This window comes from Berkeleyomyces rouxiae, assembly GCF_048999995.1.
Source record: "Berkeleyomyces rouxiae strain 22BRR77 chromosome Unknown BrBRR77_ptg000003l, whole genome shotgun sequence".
Lineage (NCBI taxonomy): Eukaryota > Fungi > Ascomycota > Sordariomycetes > Microascales > Ceratocystidaceae > Berkeleyomyces > Berkeleyomyces rouxiae.
Window position 1 is genome coordinate 1,932,334 of NW_027396493.1, and position 17,824 is coordinate 1,950,157.

At 54.0% G+C, this 17,824-nt stretch overlaps 6 protein-coding genes across 6 annotated transcripts; 3 read left to right on the forward strand and 3 right to left on the reverse strand.

Moving 5' to 3' along the window:
* Nucleotides 1-58: 58 nt before the first annotated feature.
* On the forward strand, nt 59-1,401 carry BROUX77_003723 (uncharacterized protein; the record flags this gene model as incomplete). Its single annotated transcript, XM_073748406.1, has 2 exons — nt 59-1,061; nt 1,133-1,401. 2 exons carry the CDS (start codon nt 59-61, stop codon nt 1,399-1,401), a joined length of 1,272 nt encoding a protein of 423 aa, XP_073606148.1.
* A 4,416-nt stretch (nt 1,402-5,817) lies between these two features.
* On the forward strand, nt 5,818-6,624 carry BROUX77_003724 (uncharacterized protein; the record flags this gene model as incomplete). Its single annotated transcript, XM_073748407.1, has 1 exon — nt 5,818-6,624. One exon carries the CDS (start codon nt 5,818-5,820, stop codon nt 6,622-6,624), a length of 807 nt encoding a protein of 268 aa, XP_073606149.1.
* A 1,252-nt stretch (nt 6,625-7,876) lies between these two features.
* On the reverse strand, nt 7,877-9,166 carry BROUX77_003725 (uncharacterized protein; the record flags this gene model as incomplete). The annotated part of the gene is made up of 1 exon (XM_073748408.1): nt 7,877-9,166. One exon carries the CDS (start codon nt 9,164-9,166, stop codon nt 7,877-7,879), a length of 1,290 nt encoding a protein of 429 aa, XP_073606150.1.
* A 1,121-nt stretch (nt 9,167-10,287) lies between these two features.
* On the forward strand, nt 10,288-11,650 carry BROUX77_003726 (uncharacterized protein; the record flags this gene model as incomplete). Its single annotated transcript, XM_073748409.1, has 2 exons — nt 10,288-10,662; nt 10,766-11,650. 2 exons carry the CDS (start codon nt 10,288-10,290, stop codon nt 11,648-11,650), a joined length of 1,260 nt encoding a protein of 419 aa, XP_073606151.1.
* Nucleotides 11,651-12,247: 597 nt separating this feature from the next.
* Nucleotides 12,248-13,211, reverse strand: BROUX77_003727 (uncharacterized protein; the record flags this gene model as incomplete). The annotated part of the gene is made up of 2 exons (XM_073748410.1): nt 12,248-13,034; nt 13,135-13,211. The coding sequence occupies 2 exons, from the start codon at nt 13,209-13,211 to the stop codon at nt 12,248-12,250; spliced, it is 864 nt and encodes a 287-aa protein (XP_073606152.1).
* Nucleotides 13,212-14,752: 1,541 nt separating this feature from the next.
* Nucleotides 14,753-14,956, reverse strand: BROUX77_003728 (uncharacterized protein; the record flags this gene model as incomplete). Its single annotated transcript, XM_073748412.1, has 1 exon — nt 14,753-14,956. The coding sequence occupies one exon, from the start codon at nt 14,954-14,956 to the stop codon at nt 14,753-14,755; it is 204 nt and encodes a 67-aa protein (XP_073606153.1).
* Between the last annotated feature and the right edge of the window lie 2,868 nt (nt 14,957-17,824).

The window sequence follows — 17,824 nt, forward strand, 5'->3', positions numbered from 1 at the left end:
GCCATGATACTCGTCAGCACTAACACAGAAATTTCCAGGAAATGCTCGCATTGCTGGCATGGACAAGGACCTGAAGATGAAGAACTACGACTTTAATATCATTCTCACATGCTTCTGCATATCATACAGCGTCTTCCAGATCCCCTCCAACATACTCTGTAAGCACTTCGGTCCCGGGTGGTACATCCCTGCCATCACCATTGCCTTTGGCTTCCTCTCCGTCTGCACCGCCTGGGTCAAAACGGTTCCCCAGGCATGCGGCGTGCGTTTCCTGCTCGGCATCTTTGAAGCCGGCATGTTTCCCGGCATTGCATACTACCTATCGCGCTGGTACCGGTCCTCGGAGCTCACGTTTCGCCTCGGGCTCTACGTGGTGACTGCGCCGCTCGCCGGCGCCTTTGGCGGGCTTTTTGCCAGCGGCATCCTGAGCATGGACAGCTTTGGCTCGCTGCATAACTGGCGCATGCTGTTTGCCATCGAGGGCATCTTAACGTGCACGGTAGGCGTCGTTGCCTTTTTCACCATGACGGACCGCCCGGAAACGGCGCGGTGGCTAACGGCTGAGGAAAAGGAGCTTGTCAATGCGCGGCTGATGGCCGAGCGTCTAGATAAGACAGCGGTGCTTGACAAGATGTCTACTTCTAAGCTAATTGGCGGCATGAAGAACCCCGTAACTATCAGCACGTCGTTGATCTTCCTGCTCGACAACGTCACGGTCCAGGGTATCGTGTTCTTCATTCCTACCATTGTGCGCGGACTATACCCTGGAAGCTCGACCGTGGCAATCCAGTTGCGGACTGTGCCGCCGTACATTGCTGGTGCTGTTTTCACTCTTGTATTTTCCTACATTAGCTGGAAGATCAATCGGCGACAGGTGTTGTTGATCCTGGCCTGTCCGCTTATCATGGTGGGCTATGCCATGTTCCTGGGCTCCACAGACAACCAGGTCCGCTATGGCGCTACATTCTTTGTGTGCAGTAGTACGTTTGCTTTCGGGTCGCTGACGAACAGCATGGTGTCGGCGAACGTAGTGTCGGATACGGCGCGCACATCAGCTATCGGTAAGTGTCCCGTGTCCATGCCACATCTTTCGAGAACCGAGACAAGCTAACACTCTGGATAAACAAACCAGCGCTCAATGTCATGACAGGAAACTTGGGTGGGTTGATTTCAACCTGGTCGTACCTGCAATCGGATGCGCCTGATTACCCCATCGGAAACGGAATTAACATGGGTACCTCGACAGCCATGTTTCTTCTCTCCATCTTCACGCTATGGTGGATAAATACGGACAACAAGAAGCGCGACGCACGAAACCTTGATGCCGAGCTTGCCGGACGATCACAGGAAGAACTGTCAAAGCTAGAATGGAGGCACCCCGCCTGGCGGTGGAAGCCGTAAACGACGAGGAATCAAGAGGGGGACCCGCTGGTATATCACGGGAAGACTAGATAGATGTCCGTTTTAACTTGACTGTCAAGCGTTCTGTTACTTGTGTTATCTTGATCAGAGTTACATCTGCGTTGACTCGAGTATGGCATATGCTCCAGCGGCATGGATGTCCAGAATAACCGTGCTCGTAGAGACTAGTGTAGGACGGCGAGCTGCAGCCCCGCCCGCCCGGCATTGGACCACCGACAGACAAGGCCTCGAGATTGAAGGGTGGAGATATATACGGGGCTTGTTGGACAGAGCGGTGCTGCCATCTGGAGTTTGTGGGACTGGTGGTGACAGCACACATCGGCCAATCTCTGGAAGGAGCTTGCCTCGCTAGTACAAGGGAGTCTAGGAGTATCGGTGGATATACAGCTGGGTGGGCAGTCTGGATGAGCATGAGCCCACCGACAGGCTTTTATCTGCCCACAAGTGGTGGGGCAGAGTAGAATGTGTGTATGTGAATGTGCACAGTTGCATGCATGGCGGTGGATGTGCGTGATGGATGGAGCACTAGGGAGCGTCCCATGCAAATGTGAGTCTACAGATTCGTATTCAATAGAGTTTGGTTACCGAGCTAAACTCTTCCTCTCTCGCTCTCGCTCTCGCCATCGTCGTGTGCAGCTTGCGTGACGTCGCTTGGGGCCGTGGGTCAATGTTTTGTGAGACGCTGTGGTGTTTCCAGCCGAGGATTAGCCGGCGTCAATAAGATCAGCTCCATACTGCTAGTTATGTATGTATAACTAACTATACATAGTACATATGCTTCTTGCTCTTGCGCGGGGGAGAGCTTCTGCAGGTGGCGCTGTCTCAGCCTTAGATGAAAATACGGCACGCTGGAGAGTGCCGGCAAGGGCTGGAAGTTTCTTCTTTTTTTTTTCTTTTCTGCGGTGCTTCAGAATGTGTGGCTACGAGAACTTGAATGAAAATATGTGTGTAACTATTATATTACTGCATTGCATAACTATTGCATGTGAAACGGTGTTTGAGGGGCGGGCAAAGCACAAGGCGGGGACGAGCAGAACAGATCAGAGACTAGTTTGGAGGTAGAGAATAGACCAGAGCATAACCAGGATCGAGGCTGCTTGTTTAGGTCAAGTGAAAATCAGACATGCTAAGCTTTGGTTGTCAGGTCTTCACCTGTATCAGTAGTCTGCATACAACGTTGCGGGTAAGCTCGGGCGTGTTGGCAGCAGCGCTGGTCCAATTTCAAGGAGCAGCAGAGAGGCACTTGTGCAGGGCCTATCGAAGGCAGAGGGAGAGGGAGGGGAGGCTTGCATAGTGTAGTGTAGGTATCGCCTGGGGCCTCGGGCTTGGGGCCGGGGGGCTTGTCTGGCTGTCAAAACAATGTGACAAAGAGAAACAGCAGCAGACTAAAGAGAGGGGGTCACGAACAAAACCAAGGAGCAGGGAGCAAGGCGGCGGGATTTGAGACAGCGCCTGGCTTGCTTGTGTATGAGACGCCGTCCATGTTCATGTACAAGAGTGTGTTGGATGTATGTCTGGCAACTGACTGGAATATGCAGCCACATGTGCAAGACTTCGATCATGCTGGTGTCTGTAGGGTACAAGTGACATGTGTGTAGTTATGTAGTCTAGTTAAATATCTTGCAAGAAGAGGTTGAGGCTTCTTGCATGCAGCAGGTCACCAGGGCCAAGCCAAACCATCAAAGTGCATAGTTACGTATGTACAAGTACGAACTACTCCTCCTGCGCCATTGCTGTGCTTGGAGTCTCGTGGCCTTGGAGAGAAGTCGGGTTGGGTCAGCCAGCAGACCAGACTGCAATCTCGTTCTAGAAGCTTGTCAGGTTGCTGCCACCAAAGCAAGAGAAGCGGACGGCGGCCGGAGCCGGATGCAGCCGGTGGTATTATTTGCCTGAATGTGCATAACTATACATATGTATGTATGTACATAGTTGCATTTAGTCAACCAACCTGTTACTTCTGTTCATATGATATTGCCTCTATCACGTCGTCCATTCTCTCGCCAACGCCATCCTCTCTTCAGAGGCACATGCTGCAAATATTGGCAGTCTGCAGATACACGCAAGAGCAGCCGATCACGGCCAAACTTTGTTCCCGCTCATGTTGCTCTATGTCTCAGAGCCTACGAGAATGCACTAAAAAAACCCCGACCTGGGGATGAGGAATGAGGGTGCAATGTAGAGACTGGGCCCAGGAGATGGGAGGAGATAGGGGGGACTTGACTCCCTGTGCGGGCTTTTTGGGGCCGCTGTAGAGTACTGGAAGACTGAAGATTAGGGTGCCGAGCAGCTGTGGCATTTAGCCGGTCGGCTACGTCAATGAACCTCGGGTTTCTGTTTAATTTGCTTGAAGAAGTGAGTAGTCTTGTTATCCCCCTCATTCTTGGCCTCTGTTTGTTCGGCCCTTTTTTGTGTCTGGGTTCTCCGCATTAAATCAGCTTTAAAGAAAAGGAAGAGGAAGAGAGGAATAAGAAGATGAGGAAGAAAAAGAAAAAGGTCCTTGGCTTGGCATACTTTTTTGGGGATGGAGCAGGAAGGATGGGTGGCGGCTGATGGGAGTGAATAAAAAAAAGAAACGAAAATGAAAAAAAAAAAAAAAAAAAAAAAAAAAAAAAAAAAAAAAAACAGAGAAAACAACAACACCCACCCACACACACATACAGACGCAGCCAGCGCCCAGCTTGACCGCAAGTTCGACCAGGGCTGAATGATTTGCCGAAGTGATAAATGGAGAGAGAACGAGTGAGGCCGAGATACCTGCATGTGTGCGCATGTAATTTTCTGTTTATCCAGGCTCATGTCTGTAGTTGGATACATTTGCACTGGTGCTTTAGTCAAGGTCTGGCCTGTTCTCGTGCTGACGCTCTCGCTCACACTCACACGCCGGTGCAATCTCAAAGTGTCATGGCTCAGGCTCAGGCTCAGGCCCGACACACGAGTCCAGGCCCCGGCAGGGAAGAGAAGGGCGGCCTCGTAGCTGCAGCCAGAGCCAGAGCCACAGCGAGAAGACACCCAGATATGCATATCCAGACTTCTCCTCCCACGCCGCCTCCGCCTCCGCTCCCGCGTCCGCGTCTGCGTCTGCGTCTGCGTCTGCGTCTGTCTCTCCCCGTTCCATGTGACAACTTTGCCCTGCTTCTCTGCTGCTCCCATACTCCTTGAGCCCTTGTCCTCCTCCTCTCTCCTGGTCCTCGGCTAGCTCTCTTGGCCCTGTTATTTTTCCTCCCTGTCTTATTGCCTTTTGTTTTTTGCTTCTCTCTTTTTTTTTCCTTTTTCTTTTCTCTAATTGGCGGCTAAACCCCACGTTGTCAGCAAGGATAACGGGAGAACAAGAGGCCCGCCCCTCGCCCTCGTCCAGGTCGTTTGGGACTTTGCCGCCTTGATTTGTGTTTTTTTTTGTGTTTTTTTTTGTGTTTTTCACAAGGGACTCTCGACTATCAAACACCAGCATGCTCGCTGCTTTCTATAGCAACGCCCTTGAAGATTAAAGCGATGTGAAAACCTGCAGGCATATTGTGATTCTTGGCCTTGTCCTTGTCTCTTGTACTGGCCGCGCCCATAGTCGCCTCGCTTCCTCCCAGTCCAATCCAAGCCTAGGTCCATAGGTCCAGACAGACAGCCGTCCAAATTACTTCCTCTTAGAGGCTTATAGTCGCCTCCAGCCAGCCAAGCTAGCAACCACACACCTGTACAAGTACTTGGCTACATGGCTTTGGCGCCGGCGTCTTCCCCTCTTTCATGGTCAGAGGACACAAGCCCAAAGGCACAGACGCAGACGCAGACGCAGCCGCAGCCATCCCAAGTGCTCTCGCCTCTCTTCTCACATACAAGTACAAGAATACAGCCGTCTTCTCAGTCCCTCTCTCTTCTTCTTCCTCCTGCCCATCTCTCTCTGTCAACTGACTCCCTTTCTTCTGTTCCGGCTTCTTTGTCTCGGCCTTTCCCTTTGTCTTTGCTGCCAGTCCGCATTCGCCCCGAAATCGACCTCTGGATTGGCCACTCTTTAACAAGGCCTCTTTCTCCTTGGATCGGGCCTTTGCCATTCATTGCCTGCGGCTCGGGTAAGAAAAGAAAAAGAATAAGACTCCCCAAGCTCGGTCTGGGCCTGGTCAAAGCCGCCTTCGACCGCCTTCTTCTTGTTCTTCTTCTTCATCGACTGCCCCCGGAAAATCCAGTTCCACGTCTGTTCTGCTTTTGGTTGTTGTTTTTTGCCACCCAGACGGCAATTTCACTGCTATAAAACACTGCTATTAATTGCTGCCTTTCTAGGCTCGCCAATGGCACTGCTACAAGACCAAGTCCAAGTCCAAGTATAAGACGGCTTCTCTCTTCAACCACCACCTTGTATCCCACATATCCACATCTCTCCCCCCTTCGTCTTCCCTCCCAATCCCAGCCATGAACGAAATGCCGCCCTCCAATCACGATGTGTTCGTCAAGCGTGCCGACTCTGGCTACGGCTCTCTCCACGCCTCAAACCCTAAGCGGTCCTACTCCTCGCGCCGCAGCAGCACTGCGCTCTCAGCCAGGCCGACTTCAACTTCGACGGCAACCTTGGCCCCGGCCACCTCATCGCCAATGACCAAGTCTCCCTCGGCACCCTCGCCCACCCCCGCCTCCTCTTCTTCGTCCAAGCGCCGCATGCGCTGCCCCCGGCCGCAGCCCCGTTCCCGCAGCTGCTACCTGCGCTCGTCGCGCTCGCACCAGACATACCGCAAGCCGACGCCGCCCAGCAACCATGCCGCGTCATTCTTCCACTCTCCCTCGCCTGCACTCTCCGACGACGCCACCGGCACTGGCACCGGCCTCCTCCGCTCCACCAGTCTCGGCGTGCCCCTCGCGCCATCCCACTTCCACTCGCACGACTCCGACGCCGACGCCGAGTCGCTCAAGCGCGAGCTCCCGCAGACCACGCAATACTGGACGAGCAACCGCACGCGCCGCCTGGAATACGCCGCCATCGACGCCGCCAGCCGCGGCGTGCGCGGCTGGGTCATGCGCAACCTGGTGCCGGACTGCCTGGTGCCCAAGCAGAACAAGCAGCATGTCGCTTTCGACGACGATACCGGCAGCGTGCGCCGCTACCGCCTGGACCTCGACCAGGTCGACGAGTCGGCCGCCTCAATGTCGGGGCACGCGTCGGAAAAGACGAGGTGCTCTGCGCCGCGCAAAAAGAGCTCGATCCTGTCGTGGATGCGCCGCTGAGCGGGCGGCCAGCCGACATGTCTCCTTCTCTCGCTTCGCCTCGGCCCAACAAAACACCCCTTCTCCTTCTCTCATATTTTTCCTCTTTTGTTTTATGATACCAATGAACCTTCCTTCCATCTTACGAAATCTTCGTTCTTCATCTTTCGCTACATCTTCTCGTTTCTTTTGTCGCAACTCATCTTTCTTTTTCTTTTCTCTCAAAAAGCCAGCACGTATCTGCCGCCCAAGGCCGCAGCGTGCTATAGATTGGAACACATAACCGGGAACCCAGACTTTACCGCCTCCTTTCTTCTGTTTTTTTTTTTCTTTCTTTTTTCTTCTTTCTTGGGACGGCTTGCTACTACAGACTCTTTTTGTATGCATCTTTCTCACCCTTTGAATCACCAGATGCTGGCTTCTCTGGCCCATGTACCACCTCTTCTCTATATACAAGTACACGTACACTTGCACTTATATGTCCACTCACATATAACTAGCTAACTACAACATGTTATTTATCTACTTTTATCTTTCTGCTGACTGCATGCTGTGCCTGCATCCTCTGCTCGTATCTGTATGTACAAATGTACATTTATTGAGGCTCTTCTGCTTGTGTTGACCGTCCCCTCCGTGATTAACCCTAAACTGTCCTCGTATATCTACACTCTTAACCCTATACCTCTCCTCCCCCTTCACCACCATGTAAATACGAGCGCTATGTCTTGGAGATGACCCAGGACCACAAGTCTCGATTATAGCGAGACGAGACTTACGCAAGCCTATTTCTGCTCACAGCCAACCCTGCACAAAAAAAACCCCCAAGTCCAAGTCAACCCCCCCTCCCCCCGTCTTTGCCTCTAGCCAGCTTCCAAGAAAAAAGGAAAAGCCCTGTAGACCACCCACAGATCGGCACTGGGCTGATGCGTCTGATGAAGTGGTAAGCCCTGCCGTCCCATTGAGATGAGCTGGCGGACCGAGCATGGCCCCTGCTGGCGCTGTAAGCCCAATTCAACAAGGACTTTCTGCTATAATGCTCCGGGTTAATGTCCATAGTCTGACGGGTCGATAATTATAGAATGTACTTGACACTTGGGGAACCACACCCAGGACGCATGCATATGAATCAGATGCACAGTCACGGTTCACAAGCATGTTCTTTATGTCGAATCCTGTAGTTATTCATATCACGTAACTATTCCTAACTCATGTCATGACCAACACCAACCCAGGCACGTAGAGCCATACCAACATACCCAAGGAAATCGTCTCTCTAGGCAGGTAGATTGGCCTTCTTGTACACATACAAATGATCGGCGCCACCGCACCATTGGCTCACGTCTCCGGCGCAATGGACGTTGCACTGGTTCTCCAGTGCCGCGCCGCCGGCCAGCGCGTTTCCGCACAGGCACTGCGTGCCATTGAGCGCGGCAAAGTACTCGTACTCGCGGCACGCGGTGCGGCAGCCGTCGAGCGTGAGCAGCCGGTTGGTGGCGCCGGCGACAGCCAGCGACGGGTCCTCGGCGTTGTGCGTCCAGCACGACAGCTTGTTGTACCCGTTGACTATGGAGGGGTTCGGCGCGCGCAGCGCCGTGTTGCTGTAGATGCTCAGGTACTCGTAGCCGCCGCAGGCTAGGCCGGTGTGGCCGGCGCACGGCGTGCTGCAATGGTCGTTGGACACGGCGGCGCCGCGCCACGCCTCGTTGCGCCCGCAAAAGCACTCCTTGCCAAAACCAACGCCAAAGTTGGGGTAGTCGGCGCACGCCTCGCGGCAAGTCTCGAGGTCCATCGTCTCGCTCTGGAGGTAGCGTCCACCGAGCTGCCGGGTCGTCGAGTTGTCCGGGTAGCAGCCCTGGTAGTAGTACGGCTCCTCTCCCACAACTGCCTGCAACTGCGGCTTGCCGTACATGGTCAGGCGGTTTTGGCCACCACAGATCTGGCCGCCATCGCCGCCGCACTGCGAATCGCACTCTGAGTCTTGTACCTGGTCCGAAGGCGCGAGGTAGCTGCTGCAGTAGCAGGTGGTGCCGTCTTCCACGGCAAAGTAATAGTACATTCCAGAGTCCAGACAGAGATTGACGCACTTGTTGACCGTCATGGCAGGCGAGGTAAAGGTCTCTTCGAGAAACTCGGACGAGTTGGTGTTCAGGTAACAGCCAATGTACGGGAATGAGGCGTCATCGTAACGGACCGGAGGCGTGTAGTTGTTGTTGGTGTACAATGAAATGCCTTCGCCGGCTCTGCAGTCTTTCTCATCGCAGTCGCCCGAGCATGTTGTCAGTGGCTGCAGTGAGTCGCTCGAGTTGAAGGTGTTGCCGCACGTGCAAATCCAGTCAGCCTCAATGCTGAATGATTGGTAGCCCGAGCAGAACGCCGCGCAGTCAGTGACCTCGGCAGTTTTGGACGACTCTGAAGGGCCGTCAAGTGCGGGAATGGTGGAGTTTGCTTGTGCGTAGCAGCCGTCGTATGTGTATGGCTTAGTGGTGTTGGCAACCTGGCGCGGGTGTAGTGCCGCAACAAAGGACAGGGAGGACAAGGCCGCCCAGGTGTGAAGGATATGCATAATGGTAGGTATTGCACTCTGTACAGAAATGGCTCCGGGGGAAGGCTTCAAAGATCCGAGTCAGGCAGGCTCCGATCAGAGCAACGGCAGCTCTTGTTATAGCCATGGCTTCAGACACTTGTTTGTTTGAGGCAGATGATGCCCTCCACAACGCATGCCAGTGGCTCACCCCATACATAAGGATAACCCCCCGTATGATCCATAGAGGGGGTCATTCCGGCGTCTCAGCTACAGGCGGTGCGGAAGATGCATTCTTGTCTTCTTGTCTGGGTGCTGAGGCATTGGCAACAGCATTCCACATACAACCGAGTGACGATGTTCTAGGCTGCGAGCCGGGTGGGGCAAGGGAGAGAGTGAGCGAGGGGTTCCATTATCCCCGTTACGGATGTTGGTAGCGTTTGTGCAAGGGCGGGAGGAATAGAACAGCCAGTGTTTTTTTTTTATTCATTACTCGCATGAAAAGCCAGTGTTGACAGTGTTAGCGGCAGCAGCGGCCATGGAGGACGGAGTCGGTGTTGGCGGAGGTTGACATGCGGTGGGCTGCCAGCTGCCAGTGGCACTCCACAGCTGGCCAGCTTTAGGTTTGTGCTACACTGCCCATGTACGCCATCTCTGCGCTGTGATTGGCTGTGGCCGGGCCCATGTACTTGTGCCGGGAGCTAACATGGATGTGCCATGAAAGCATAATATCTGCATAACTCTAGTTCGTCAGCTAGTTACTAGTTACGGAGCTACAGACATGGTGACTTTGCCAAAGTCTCATCAGCCCACCAGCCAGCCTAACCCGCCTCCTTTTGCTACTGCCGTGACAGCTCTTCTTCTCGTCTCCTGTGCCAGCCGCCTCCACTTGGCCTTTGCTGCTCCGCTGAACCGCGAACTCGGCGTAATAAGAACCAGGTCTTGGCCGGGCGCATATTGGGCTTGATATTTATTATCGAGACAGCCTCGTTGTTTCTGAGCCACAAGCCCACACGCAGATCCATTGATTCCTGCTTCTTTTGAGCCCCGTGGAATCCTCCGCTTTGCCTGTGGCGCCCTCAGTCTAGGGGGTTCTTTTCGTTTCTCCAGCGTCGGCCCTCCTCCTCCACTCGACCGACCCTGTTGCTTCATATAAACCAACCATGCCTGATCTCAACTCTCTGTCCGCCTCTTCTCGGCACCCGCAAGAGACCCCGTCTCAGCCCCAGCACCAGACCCACTCGCCAGCTCCTGCCGCCGCCATGGCCTCGCAGCCCGCCCCAAGCGCCGTCCCCGCAGCTCTCAATATCCTGCCGTCAAACCAGGCCGCCGTCATAAGCTCGCCGACCTCCGCGCCCTCGCAGCACATGGCCGGCCCGCCACCAGGCCGCCAGAGTCTCTCGTCCCGCACGTCATGGCAGTCGCTGCACGGTGGCAACGCCGACCTTAACATCAGCGGGCCTGTTCCTATTCGCCATCCCCGCCCCATGACCGCCGCCCAGCTCCACAGCGAGCTCGAGCAGGAAAACGAAGCAGTGGTGAGTCTCTCTCTCCCAGTGTCCCACTACTGGCACGGACACCCTCCTACCCCTCTCTCTCCCCGTTGGCTCCCCCACTAACACCCACGCCCTCTCTTTTCAGGTCAACCGCCTGACCCGTGAGCTCTCGCTCCTCCGCGCTGCCCAAAACGCCTCCGTCATCTCCAACACCTCCTCGACCTCGGCCCACGGCGACTGCATCATCGACCCCCACGCCCACCCGCTCGCCAGCCCCGTGCACCCGATCCCCATTTCACCCGTCGCCTCGCGCCGCCACCAGCGCGCCACGTCCAACGCCAGCCTGCGCAGCCAAACCGCCGGCAGCTTCAGCGCGTCCTACGAAGCCCGCCGCGGCGCTGCCATCCCGCTCTCACGTCAGGGTAGCTCGGCGTCGCGCCGCTCGCGCAACAATTCGCCCAGCCCGCACACCATGGGCCCCGCCGACTCCACACTCGCCTACCTCCAGCAGCAGCGGAACCCCGTGCCCACCTCCGCGCCCATGCCCATGATGGGCGCCACCGGCAGCCTGCCCGACCAGGTCTCGCCCGCCCTGCTGCCCGTCACCCCGCGCTACGAGGAAACCGCCTTTTACCGCGCCGAGCTCGAGAGCGCCAAGCGCGAAAACGACGCGCTCAAGCGCCGCATCCGCGAACTCGAGCGCATGGTGCGCAGCCGCCGCCCGAGCGACGCCAGCAGACCGCGCAGCGAGTCTGTCAGCACCACCGCCAGCATCGCCCCGGCTATCGGCAGCGGCATCGGCGTGGCGCCGCCGCGCGAGACGGCACATGCCCACGCGCATCACGCCCATGCTACCTCGACTGCCGCGCCGCTATCTGCTGCTACGCCGGTCTCAACAGTGTCGCAGCTGCCCGTCTCCCCACGCCCAACGCCAGTGCGCCAGGCTAGCGCGACGGGGAGCATTGCCGTGGGCGTGCCGGAAGAGGAAGTCAAGGTAGGCGAGAGCGCAACCAGCGCCGGACTGTCGTGAGCTAGGGACTGCGGTGATTCAGGTGCTAGCTGCTCGTTTTGTGATGTGTTTTCTTTTTTTGTCTTGGTGTGGTTTCTACGAGTACCGCCACAAGCTTGCCGAGAGGAGTGATAAGACCAGATGTGTATCATTGTAGTTCGTTTGAAATGTCTGAGGTGCAGTATCTACTTGCTGAAAGTGATGGTATAACACAGCAGCGAGGTGTTTGTGTTTTCCTTTTTTCTTCTCTTCTGCTGACGTCGAAGAGGCCTGAGATGTATGTATATACTTAGGTATCGTACAGTAACTATAACTTCCAAAATCTATGCTTTCTATTACATTGTACAAGTCGTGTCTCATGTGTCGGGCTGCGTGAACGCTTTGAAATCATATTGCATGTCGGAGGCGCTGGCATGATGTAAATAAGCGATACTTTGATTCATGTGATAATTTAAGCTATAACGTCATAGGAGAGCCAAGTACTCCAGCTCTAGTAGTGGAAGTGCAGGCATAGATGATAACAATATAAGAAAGAAAAAAGAAACAAGAGTCTGGTGGTTATTTTATGTTTGGTCATTGGTCGTCAGAGTCGTTTAAATCCCCTTCAAGTCAGTCCGTTTATGACGAGGGCGGGGGCTTGCTGTCAGGACCCGGGGCCGTCTTGCTATCAGTAGGAGGAGCAATCTTGATATCCAGCGCCGCGGCCGGCGACGGCTGAGACGCCAGCGGGGCGTTGCCGCTGGGGACGCCAGCAGAGTCCGTGGCAGCCGTAGACTTTGGCTTGCCAAAGACCTTTTCCAGGCCCGAGGCCTTGTAGGCGCTGCCGCCGGCCTGGTCCTTCTTCAGGTCAGCCAGGCGGCGGGCTTCAGCGTGAATGTCTTGGGCCTGCTTGGACCCGTCCTCGTAGAACTTTGCAATCTTCTGGCCAGCGGGGGTGCCGGCAGCCTTTTCAAAGTACGAGTTGAGGCCAAACAGTAGGCCCTTGCTGCGCGTGGTGATGCCGTACGACTCGTCGGTGGCGCGCGCGCGGTCTGTCGCCTTGTACTTGGAGTCGAGGCCCTGCAGGGTGGCGAAGAAGCGCTTCGAGACGTTGTGCTTCTTGTCGAGAATGACGGCCTGCTCAAGAGCGGCGTCGCCGACCACGTAGCCGTGTGCCAGGTACTCGGCCAGGATACGCGAGCGCGGCTTTTCCTCCTGGGTGATTTCGTCGCCGTCACGCTGGGCCGGGGTCGCATCGGTGTGCTCGTCGAGGTTGGCCGAGCCGGTCACAGTGATCTTGGACGATCCGAGCTGTGTGTGATTGAGCAGCAGTGCTGTCTTCATGGCTGTGTCCTTCTCAAAGGTCACAGTGGCCTTTTTCTTGTCGGCGCCATCAGCCTCAATGGAGATGGTGGCGATCTTGCCACTAGAGGGAGAAAAGAGTCAGTCAGTCAGCTGGGGTCGGTGTCTTGGGCGTGGCTGCGGGGATTATGGGGATGGCTGTGGGGAGCGTGGGCGTGGCTTACCAAAAGCTGAAGAAGTCCTTGATCTCCTTGTCATCCGTCGTAGCGGCGATATCAGTGGCGTAAACAACGTTGGCCATGGCTACAAGAGAGAGAGTCTGTGTATGTGTGTGTATGAAGGGAAGAAGATGTTTTGGTCAAGAGAAAGAAAGAGAGATGGAGATGTATAAGACAAGAAACAAACGAGGGGGAATGAGTGGGAAGGGACGGCGGTCCTGATTTATAGGCCTCAGCCCATTTGTGAGCGTACTAAGCCAGGCAGTATGTCAACTAGAGCTTTTGCACCAATGTCCAATGTCAGCAAGGGCAGCTGAGCTTGTACTGCACGCACTCTACGGGCCGAGCTACATAAGCTCTAAGCTGTCTCCTAGTATGGAGCCAGAATGTATGTATGTACATAGGTAGTGCCCCTCCCTCCGTAGTAAAGAGGGGAGCTCCCAGTGTGGCTGTATTGCTAGGCCCCAGGTTAAAATGTGGCTGTAAGCTTATAGCACGGGTGGCGCTCCTGCTGGCCTGTACATTAGGCGCCAGAATTGGCGGCCTCTGAGCCACTGTTGAGCCGCTTGTGAAGGTTGAGAGAAATGGATTGCGTTTGGTAATGCCAATTGGCATGTAATAGTGGTTCCCTTGGGCATCGTCTTGGTGTGAATATCGTTTGGGCATTCAAGGCATCAAGGTTTGTCCTCTGGAGGGGGTTGACTGCAAGAATGAAGTCATGACAACAGCAAGGGTCTATAACCCTAACATTACAAGTCGTCTCAATAAATTGCGTAGTTTGTTATATCAAGTGCTATTAACAAAGTATGTAGTAGTATCTGGAATTGATAGATGATGCAATATGATACAAATGATGCCTCACTAACCAACAGCCCAGGCAAAGAATTATCAAGTCTGAACAGAGATTCCCCAGAGGAAACTTGGTTATTCGTACATATTTTCACACGCAGCCCAAAAAACGCCCTGGCCGGTCCAGCGAAATTGCGCATGACAGATGCGTTGAGTTAGCATGTAGTACTTGTACGAGTAGTAGTCATATAAAACAAAATGCGTTGATGCACGGGTGGATGTTCAGGGGAGCCCGCAGCCTAGCCCATGCTGGACTGTTGTGTTGCATGTCTGAGAGGAACAGCTGCCAATACGCAGTAAGATTGGAGCTTCAAGCAGGGCCATGTCTCCCCAACAAGAGCACGTCCGAGCACCCATCATGTTGATGTTGGACGTTGGCCAGGGGGCGTTGGAAGGTGTAATGGTACAAAGGCAAGATATAAGAAATGAAACAAGAGAACAAGTGGCAAAAGTGCTGGTGACGAAAAATGAAGAGACAAAAAATTATCGAAATAGCAGACATAGGCTGGGTATCATGCGAGCGCGCTTTTAGAGCAGGAAACAAAGCAGGAGGAAAGAAAAGAAAGGGGCCGTGGGAGATCAGGGCCAGAGTCGAAAGAAGGCAATAGGGCTTTTGTTGTTGGCTTGTCGGTCGTGAATGGATGCTGCGCAAAAGACAGAGGTAAAGAATGTTCGTGATATCATGAGGTGGCGTAAGGACTCGACCAAGCAGGCGAGGAGAAGGAGAGACGAATATAACAGACTGGACAGACTGTGACGGGTTTCTGTCTCGCTTCTACATTTTGAGACCGGCACCGCCAGTTGTCTTGGTGGTGAAGCGCTTGGCCAGGCTCTGGCAGACGACGCCGACAACCATGAGCGTCTCGATGCCCATCAGGCCAATCCACAGACTGTTGAGGATCTGGTCTTCGGATTGGAACATGGAGCTGTCCAGGTTGAAGCGGTCGACGCGCAGGGAGCTGATGTTGAAGGCGTCCATGGTGATGGCGGGCAAAAGAGATAGCGGGACGAAGAGAAGAGCGAGGTTGAGGCTGTGGTGATTGGCAGACCAGGAGAAGAGAGCAGAGAAGAGGAGAGGGGAGTAGCTGTGTTGTCGTTATACAAATAGACGCTGGTCGAGAGGCTTCTTGTTCACAGTAGCTGAAGCAGCGCGGAATGAAGTATTGTGGTATGGATGTCAAGTAGAAGGGTGTGAACAATGGATGAATGAATGAACAAAATCAGGGAACCAGTTAGGCTTGCTCTCCGCAAAATCCAAAGTCCAGAACAGAGGAGAGTTTATATTTCAAGAAACAAAGGGATCATCGTGCCCCGACAAACTTTACAGGGACAGGGAGCCCAGACATGGAACATGGGGCCAGGATAATTTTTATGACGGGGGGGGGGGGCCTTGTCACTTTGTTGCAATGGCGGACTTAGCAGAGAGAGAGAGAGAGTCGTGTCTGTGTGTGTAGGAGCGGAGGACCGCCTGGAAAACCACAACCACCCTACCCTACCCTGTCCTTCCCCTCTTCTTACTGGAAGCGAGCAGGAGGATGCAAAGCCGCGAGTACTCAGAGGCCCAGATGGCAAAGAGCCTAAAAGCCAGCTCGAGAGGCTACGATCCCAAGACATGCAGATAACAGCCAGACAGGCAGGCCTTTTACAATGAGGGGAAGTTTGAGACTCTGAGGGAGAGGCAGGCCAGGCGAGGTCCACAAGGGCGAATCCGTTTTATCCGCAGCACGTACGTAGTGCGGCATTCTCATTCTGTGCCCGTAAGAGCTGCTCGGAGCTGATTCATTGTCTTGCCGGAGAAGGCTTATCTCTGGGCCAAGGCAGTGTCTACCGGCAAAGTATTGCCCGCCACGATCCAGCCAGAGACTACACCACCAAGCAGACAGAGAGTCTCTACCCAAAATCGATCTGGCCTGTGGGCATATCACACCAAAGGATCACGGCGATGCCAAAAAAAAAAATCCTGCACGAAAACTAGACAGGAAAAGGACCAGACAATCCCACCTGGCTGCATGGCTAGCTGCACGACTTGTACTACTAGTACTTGTGATAACTATAGACAGTGCATACATATGCATATGCAGGTTGTCGCTGGCTGCACGGTGCCAAAGACAGCGCGCGTACTGGAAGTTCTCGTAGCCCGAGAGGAGGTGTGACTGTTGTCCCTCGAACATGGTCGTCGGTCTGTGTATATCCGAGCGGGCTGGCAAGACACCCACCCACTCAGTCGCCTCGACATTCTGCCGCCTTTGCGTAGTTGTACCATACCAAACACAAGCAACCAACTGTACATTCATACATAAGCTCCTCTCTCATCTACAGCAGCCCCGAAGAGCGGTGAACCTCACCCCCTCCAAAGGCCACAGAACGGGCCCAACACCCAACTGATCTCTCTGTCTCATCTCCCCCCAGGCACCCAAGGCCGCACTTTGTTTCTTGTTGTTCTTGTCCTGCTCGCTTTGTTATTTATTCCCACATATATCGGAGGATTGATTATTATGCCTGCGAGCCCGTGCCTTGAGTGTTTGTCCGTGCACGGCTGCTGGCTGGCTCTTTTGTCCAACTAACTATAAAACCAGCATGTTATCCAGCGGCACTTGGCGGCACTGCACCAGAGAGCCGTGGGAAAAATAGACGCGGTCTTGCGCGCCTGTAAATAGAGAATTGGCAAAAGCAGAAATGTCCAACGGTAAACTGGACCACCTATACAATCCAAGAGACAAAGAAGAAGGCAGCAAAATAGAACGATATTGTCCATGTCCTCGGATGTTTTTTTTTTTTCGATATCACCGGCCAGGCCCGCCACCATATACTCGAGCCCACTCTCACCTGCTCACATGGGCCACATACAGCCCAGACTACCCAAGAAAGCCCCGGCTTACCTATGGCATGCATTTTTCCATTTTTCTTACTTGTCCGCCATGTCAAACTGCGCCTAGCTTGGGGTAGCCACAAAGCCAAGACCAGATTCTAGAAGTTTCACGAAATATCAGACGAGACCTCCACGTGACGGACTCAAGCCCCTTGTGCGTTTCACTGGTGGCTGGTTAGGTCGTCGCAGAGAACGACGGACGTGTAGTACAAGCCCTATCATGTAAGAACTCAAACGTCCGGCTGTTGATCCATTGCAGATGCGCAGATAATTGCCGCTGTTCCAGCTGTCATTCGGCCACTGCACATCTCTCCCTTGCGTAGAAGACAGTGATACAAAAAAAAAAGAAAAGAAAATTGCGTCAATGAGGAAATACTCAACTTCGTGATACCAAGTCTTGTGGCCCACACACAGGAACATGACAACAAAAAGCAACATGACCGGAGCTCAATCAACTCCTGGAGACACGGGGAATCGAACCCCGGACCTGATCCAAGCTGCGAATCTACAAGACTCGAATATGCTAAGGATCCGTCATACCACTAGACCATGTCCCCTCCGATTGTTGCGGGACTTTCCGTTATTTCGGCCTATCCAGCCCCCCGGTCGATGCCGGGCCGAAAAAAAAACTCGGAGCATCAACCCCGCCCGGTCAGACAAAGCCGGCACCACAAAAAACAAAAGTTAGACAACATACAACACCGAGGATTCGCATGTGGTCACCCACCATACTACTGGTTCGGCGCTCTGTAGGTTAACTAAGGGAGAGCGGACGGGATCCCGTGCTTTCTACAGGCTATGGTCGTATGTGTTTGGGGAACTCGGCAGAACGCATTATAAACCAATTGAACTACCGGGGCTCAAGGCCTCTGTCGTATTGCTGTGCAATAACAGTAGGTAGATATCAAATATCAAAGCTAGCAAACATAACATTGGTAACTCTCCCTCCCACATCGGCCACTCTAGAGTAACGAGATA